Source organism: Malania oleifera, chromosome 5 (assembly GCF_029873635.1).
Source record: "Malania oleifera isolate guangnan ecotype guangnan chromosome 5, ASM2987363v1, whole genome shotgun sequence".
Lineage (NCBI taxonomy): Eukaryota > Viridiplantae > Streptophyta > Magnoliopsida > Santalales > Ximeniaceae > Malania > Malania oleifera.
In genome coordinates this window covers 78,107,299-78,114,591 of record NC_080421.1, presented here as the reverse complement: position 1 = coordinate 78,114,591, position 7,293 = coordinate 78,107,299, and the positions used below count along the sequence as shown (strand labels likewise).

Genomic DNA, 7,293 nt, shown 5'->3' with positions numbered 1-7,293 from the left:
CCGTAGAAATTCATTATCAATAAAAGAGAAATTTCTCAATATTTATTCGGTACTATTTGTTTTTTTTTTTTAAATAAATATTGTCGTACCTACACATTTTTTTAATAATTAAAAATGAAATTTGTAATACAAATTTTAAAAAATTAGAATAAAGGCGTTAAACGGTCCGTCGAGACGGCTAGGGTATCTAGCGGCTACAGTTATCAGTATCAACACGTGGCCAGATCGCAGGGCAAGAGACAGAACGTCGAGAATACTAGAGGATCCAACGGCTGCCATAATTGGAAAAGACGCGTGGCTTGATCGTACGGTTCAAAGACATAACGTCCCTGTCGAAATAGCGCGGCGTGCTTTGCTAAAACGACATGAATTAACCGCTTTGGCAGAAAAAGGATAATACCCGCATTCCCAAAATAGCCCTCGCCATTTCAGTCCAAACACATAAAGGGCAACTCAAGCACTCAATAGTCATCGAGTACGGGCCCCACCACTTTTGTGACCTCACACCATTACTTTAAGTAAATTACGTCAACATCCAAAGTCCTTATGCCAGTAATTTTAGCCCAAAACTATGCCCTTTAGTTCAAAGTATTTACTCTGAAATGACCGTATTGCCCTGCTGCCCCGTCGCTTGTTGATGACATGTTGACCGAGTGAGCACTGGATTTTTAGCCTGTGGAGGGCGTTTTCGTCACACCGAGTCTCAATAAAGCCGATTTGTCAATTATTTTAATCCAATTTTGCCCTTAACTCATGCGACGATCGTGAAGCGGTTGTTGTAGCCACCGTATAGACAGGGCCAACCGGCACGTGCTTCCTGCACAAGGGCGAGGGCTTTTTGGGAATTTAGATCGAGCGGTTCGCATATCCAACATTCCAACCGGCCACGTGGCGAAGTGCGGAGAGGCCGTGGTATGAAGACGCTTCGCACTCCGACACGTACAACCACACAGCGTGAAATCTCCTGCCACGTTGGATGCCAACGTGGAGAAACTTCCTAGTCAGCAAACGACCCCAATAATTTATAAAAGCCCCCGGTTCTCTGGTATCTTCTCTATCCTTCAGAAATGCCCAGACCACACGAAAGAGAGCGGAGCCTTTTCTTATAATTTCAAAAATTTTACTTCAATATCTGTCTCTCTCTCTCTCTCTGACTATGATTCCGTCGACAATCTGGCCCGGAAATTTAACTTAGGCGCCGGAAAATATGGGGATTCTTGACGTCGATCAGTCTAAGAATTTTGGGAGTATCTACGACGTGACGTCCTCGTGCTGTGGCGTATCTCGCGAACTCTAACCGCTTCTGCAAACCCTAAGCGAAAGCGACTTGGCTTAGCGGGGTTTTGAAGTTATTCCATGCTTTCTCGGGCTAATCGGAAGCAAAATACCATATAATAATCAGAGATTAAAGGTACCTTGTTTAGCTTAAGACAGTCGAGGTTCGGTAGATGCATTGATTTTTGGAGGAAGTTAGGTTTTTTGTATGTATTGATTAGGTGATCGAACAGAAATTTGTTAATGGAGAGAACAATGATGCTGCCGCACTAATTGATGGCTTTATGTTGATCAAATGACGGTCTTGATGAATGTATATTCTTCTTTTCTGATTTCTTCCATGTAATCTTGAGATTTTAGGTAATGACGGTTCTTCGTACTAATTCTTTTAAATGAAGGCGAAGAATTGATAGGGATGATTTACAGAAGTTTGGAAATTAGAGTTTAAGTCATTTAGATTAGCTGAAGTCTTGAACTGAAGCTTAATTCCAAACAAGGTTAACAAGCTTTGAAAATGGAGGTGAAAAAATGTTAATCTGTGCTGAAGAGGTGCTATGAGAAGTTTCTAGATTTTGATCATACGATAACCATGCCTTTCCCGATGAAGGTCCAGCCAATTGATTCACACACGCCAGAAGAATCGACTCGTAACGAACCAATAAAACCAGCGGCGAAGTGGCGGTTCAAGCGGCTATTCGAGCGACAGTTCCCTAGTGTACTGAGGATATCAGCTGGTGAGAAGGCCGGTGGCGAGGAGACGCATTGCAACAAAGATGGCTCCGGGGAGTTCGAGCCAAGCTCCGTGTGCTTGGCGAAGATGGTGCAGAACTTCATCGAAGATAGCAACGAGAAGCAGTCGGCGGCTATCAGATGCGGCCGGAACCGATGCAATTGCTTCAACGGCAACAGTAGCGACGGCTCGGGGGACGAATCGGACGCGTTCGACTCGAACCTCTCGTCCTACGGCGAAGCGTGCGAAATTCTCAAGGTGTGGTTTACGGATTTTCCCGACTCTTCAGTGACTCTTTTGAGTCTTGTGGAAGGGCTCAACAATCTGTATTCTGAAAGTTTTTTTCATTGTTTTGTTGAGAAATATTTCCTTTTGTGGATAGAGTTTGGTTCCTTGCGCCAGTGTTGCCGAAAGGAATCTGTTAGCGGACACTGCGAAGATCGTTGAGAAGAACAAGATCTGCAAGCGTAAAGATGATTTTTGCAGAAAGATCGTCACGGATGGCCTCTTAGCCCTCGGATACGACGCTTCTACCTGCAAATCTCGCTGGGAAAAGTCACCCTCCTACCCTGCGGGTAATCTCTCTCTCTCTCTCTCTCGTAAAATGGTTTGTTGTCAGGGAAATTGCCGAAATATCTTCAGTAGTGTCTGTTAAAATTAATAAATTTATATCTCACCTTTCTGTTTCTGTAAAATTGGTGAATTTGTTATGGGAATCGCGGAAATATAGTCAGATTTGCCAGATTTTTTTGTAACTTAAAAAAAAAAAAAAGTACCTAGTTCTATGAATCTGATTATTCTGATTTTTATTTGAATTGTTGTGATGCAGGAGAATATCAATATGTGGATGTGATAGTAGATAATGAACGGCTGTTGATCGACATAGACTTCAGATCAGAATTCGAGATCGCTCGGTCGACCAAGAATTACAAGGTTGTGCTTCAAACTCTTCCGTACATATTTGTGGGCAAGCCTGATCGTCTGCAGAAAATCATCTCTGTAATAACAGAGGCAGCGAAACAGAGCCTGAAGAAGAAAGGTATGCACTTCCCTCCGTGGCGGAAAGCCGACTACGTCAAAGCCAAATGGCTGTCTCCATATACAAGACTGACGCCCACGCCTACCTCTGTTGCCGAAGTAAATTCCCAAGAAACCAAAATCAACCCCGAATCAAACCAATCTTTGGTTCCTGCCGGCAAGTTCCAACTGAAGTTCGGAGAGAAGAGCTGCGTAGATGAAACTGAGGCTGATCTCGGCGAATGTGTTTTCCCTCTGTCCGGAAGCTCCGGTGAAGAGGAGGATAAGACGACGGTGACGAAAAAATGGAAGCCACCGGAGATCAAACCCAAGAATTCGCCGATTGGAGTCAAGATGGTCACTGGTTTAGGTTCAGTTTTTGGAGAAAAACCATAAATTTTGAAATCCCTTTTGTTTTGTTTTTTTTTTTTGTTTTTTTTTTTTGGTTTTTGGCATTAGAGAATGAAGTATGATATATGTTATATAACCTTCTGATCATTCCCTTCTCCTTTTATTGTAAGGGTTCCATCTACTAATATGAATAAGATGCTGAAAAACATAGTTGTAGAAGTATGTTAACGTTTTTTAATTGCCCTTGGTGGTCTGTTGTGTATTTGGGCTCTCTCTCTCTCTCTCCGAGGATCAATATTAAGGGCTGTTAGGAGCTTACAAGCAAGTTCTGTGATTCTTCATAAAAATTCACAGTATCTCTCATGTCCCTCAAATTTATTGTTTGCAGAGAGGGTTCATCATTCATCTGGGTCCAGCGAGCGAGAACAAGGTGATTGTGGGGAGAGATGCACAGCTTGAAATACATACATATAGTTCTTGATATGCATATAATTTTTCTGAAATTACGCCCATTCTTTCAGAGGGCGAGAGGAGCAGAGAATGAGACGACGGTAATGATGAAGAAAAAACAGCATCGTGCCTTCTCGATTGGTGTGGACTGTGAAGAAGAGAATGGAATGGGCTTTGGGGAACAAATCCCCTGTTTCATGGTCAGATTGGTAATCGGCAAACCTCTTTTATTTTCCCAGTAATTACTGCCTCTGCATATGCCGCCTTGACTAATTCTTAGGGCATCCAAGTCACTGTGTTCCTTTTGGGAAGTGAATTTTTTCACTGCTTTTATATATGTTACACGCCCAGTAGGATGAACTATAACTACATTGCACGAGAGAGAGAAGAGACTGTGGAAGAGATGCAAGATAGCATAATTTTTTTTTATGGATAATGAAATTTAACATTTTTTTTTTTTTAAATAATGAATAGCATAACAATGATTACATTGGAAAAAGAGAAGCGAAATGGTGGTGGTTAGATGGGTTGAGAACTGCACCCTTTTTATATTTTAGCGTTGCAGTGGGGTGGAATGAATTATTTGCAGGAAATGGCCATAGGCCTTTGCTTGAAAAGGGGGCATGGAGATGAGTTCCCTAGTGGGAAAGATAGTCTTTAATATTGCGTAGTTCTGTGGCTAATTTAGGTATTCAAAGAATTGATTAATTGGGTATGCACTTAAAATTAAGATTATTTGTCATTGCATTTCCTTTTTTTTTTTTGTTTTTGTTTTTGTTTTAATAATAATAGAAGTTATTCAAGGATGAGTTACATTCAAATTTGAAGGCAATATATGATGAAATAATCTCTCCAACATAAAGATAAGACTGTTCATTCTATTTTTTTGAAACCTCTTATTGTTGACTTTTTGAGTCCGACCTCTGATTTTGATAATAATAAATCATAAGTTTCTTATGTATGTATCCAGTATTTGAGTAGACTTAATATGTTAGCGCACACATAAGGGAAATGATAGTGAAAGCTAGAAGACCTTAAAACTCACATCAACTGGCATTTTCCATGGAAGATAGAAGAGCAAAAGAAGAAGATATTTTGTTTTAATTGTATATGTATTTTTATTTTATTATTTGGTCTGTAATAATTCATGGTCTGTAATATTTGCATCTCATGCATAATAGGTATTTATGCTCAAAATGGTTGTAGATTGACCATACGAAACCAAATGATCTTAGGGTACCCTTAGTCGACCGACGTCGAATTTTTTGGACTATAAGCTCAAAGGTCTTAGTCTGACCATAGGACCCACAACATTGTATGAAAAAAACCCTTATAATCTTTGTGTTGATTATTATGTGAATATGGGTAACTTTAGAAGAAGAAAAAGACCAAAATGCATAAAGTTGGCATGTTCAGTCGATCGAACCCCAACACTCTGAGCACTTCGATCAACCGAACCTCCCAAGGGTCAATGGTTTGACCCTTCGGTCGACTGAACTCAAAATAGGCAGCAATGCCCTAGTCAACCGAACCGACACATGGGAAATTCCTAACGCTCCGATCGACCGAACTCCTAGTTGAAAAATGGCCCAGTCAATCGAACATCCAAGTTCAGTCAACCGAACTCAATCCGATTGACCGAACCTCAGAGGGTTTAGAATTGCCTTTAAACGGTCGACCAAACCTGTAGTTCAAAAATGCCTCGGTCGACCAAACCCAATAATCTGGTTAACCTAGCCTTGAATCTAGTCGACTGGACCTCTCAGGTTGGCAAAATTTTTATCGCAGTAAATCAGGGTTAATTTGCTTTAAACATCATTAAACATTTTTCAAAATACCCAAGGGTCAAAATTTGAGGGATATCTATAAATACCCCTTCATTTGCCTTGATTAGCATGAGATTTACAAAAGTCATTATGTTGACCTTATTGGTCATGTCCGGTTTTGATTATGACAAATACTCATTGTATCTAATGAGTGTTTGAAGTTTTGTGCAGTAACTAAGACTGTTAAGATCAAGATGTGCACAAAGCAAGCAAAGATTGAAGACCCAATTACTTTGTGTTGTAATATGTAATTCATTTGTGTAATTGGTCTGTAATATTAATTAGGGCTATTTGGTTTGTAATAAGCTCACGCACATCATATGTATGATTTATTACGTAAGCTCAAACAAATCATGAATGAGAAAATACCTTAGAAAAATGACCCTAGGACACACACATTTACACATATGTTTGTTAGGCACTTGAATAGGGCTTGTATGTTTTGAAATGAGACCGAAATGCACAAATGGTGCACTTTCGGTCGACCAGCTAAGTCAGTTCATTTTGGCCTGGTCGACCGAAACCTCCCTAGGTCAAAAGTTTGACCATTTGGTCGACCGAACCAGGTAGTTCAAAAAGCCCTGGTCAACCGAAACCTCCCTGGGTCAAAAGTTTGACCACCTGATCGACCGAACCAGGTTGTTCAAAGAGACCTGGTCAACCGAAACCCTCCTTGGTCAACATTTGACCATCTAGTCGACTGCGAACTTTTGTTCTCCAACTACCTGGTCGACCGGAGGGTCCTCGGGAGAATTCCCTACGGTCTTGTCGACTGAACCAGCCAATTCAAAATGGTCTGGTCGACCGAACCTCGAAAAATTGAGAAATCTCCTTCTCCTAGTTGACCGAGACCTCGGTTCAAAAGTCCCCTGGTCGACCGTACCATATGAGACTTGGTCAACCGAACCTATTCTGATCGACCGGATCTCTCGAGTTGCACTGATTTTTAGCACGGTTAAATATTTTTTAAACAGGGTTAAAATGGTTTAAATGTCATTAAACTTTTCCAATAATTCCTAATAGGTCCCCAACGGTCATATTTTCTCCCATGCCTATATATATAAGATCATTTGAGAAAATTAAGGGGGATTAGCCACTTTGATTAGGAGAAACTCTCTGAAATTTCCAAATCTTATAATACTCGTATTTTAGCCTCCTAGTCTCATACTTACCTTCTCATACTGATTAAATCCTTTGTAAGTTGATTGAGTGTAAGTCTAAATAGGTTTGCTCTCCCTCTCTGATTCGATTTTTACGAGAGCTAAACCTAAGTGTTCTTAGGAGGCTTTTGCTAATAAGCCGATCCTAAGAAGACTTGCTTAAACTTCTGAGTATTGCATTTGTGTTGCAATAACTTAGGAAGCTTGTATTTGTCTTTGGGGTTGCAAAATCATTTTCAAAATATACTCAAATATCTTGTGTGATTTATATTGATATATTTGTGAAAAGATATTTGTGTTTGTAATAGTGATCTTTGTTGCAATATTCACTCACTCAAACATTATTTGTTGAATACAAAGATTACACATCTTTTGCAAACCAAGCATATACATCATTTAATACTTACATGCTTAAGGTATCTTGCTGATTGAAATACTTGAGACTTGACATCTTTGTATGAACTTATTGGTTAAATATTCTGTG

At 40.1% G+C, this 7,293-nt stretch overlaps 1 protein-coding gene across 2 annotated transcripts; it reads left to right on the top strand.

Moving 5' to 3' along the window:
• Positions 1–1,051: 1,051 nt before the first annotated feature.
• LOC131155649 (uncharacterized) lies at positions 1,052–3,595 on the top strand. Of its 2 annotated transcripts, XM_058108913.1 has the most exons (4): positions 1,054–1,411; positions 1,883–2,263; positions 2,388–2,580; positions 2,835–3,595. In XM_058108913.1, the coding sequence occupies exons 2-4, from the start codon at positions 2,093–2,095 to the stop codon at positions 3,416–3,418; spliced, it is 948 nt and encodes a 315-aa protein (XP_057964896.1). In that variant the 5' UTR covers positions 1,054–1,411; positions 1,883–2,092; the 3' UTR covers positions 3,419–3,595. The 2 variants fall into 2 exon arrangements, with proteins under 2 accessions (XP_057964895.1, XP_057964896.1); XM_058108912.1 differs by having other exon boundaries at positions 1,052–2,263.
• The last annotated feature ends 3,698 nt before the right edge of the window (positions 3,596–7,293 follow it).

What these genes read in the sequence shown, in the direction of transcription:
- LOC131155649 (XM_058108912.1), top strand. Translation starts at nt 1,865, where the DNA reads ATGCCTTTCCCGATGAAGGTCCAGCCAATTGATTCACACACGCCAGAA. An exon ending in AAGCGTGCGAAATTCTCAAG is followed by an intron (nt 2,264 to 2,387) that starts GTGTGGTTTACG and finishes TTTTGTGGATAG; the next exon opens with AGTTTGGTTCCTTGCGCCAG. An exon ending in GTCACCCTCCTACCCTGCGG is followed by an intron (nt 2,581 to 2,834) that starts GTAATCTCTCTC and finishes GTTGTGATGCAG; the next exon opens with GAGAATATCAATATGTGGAT.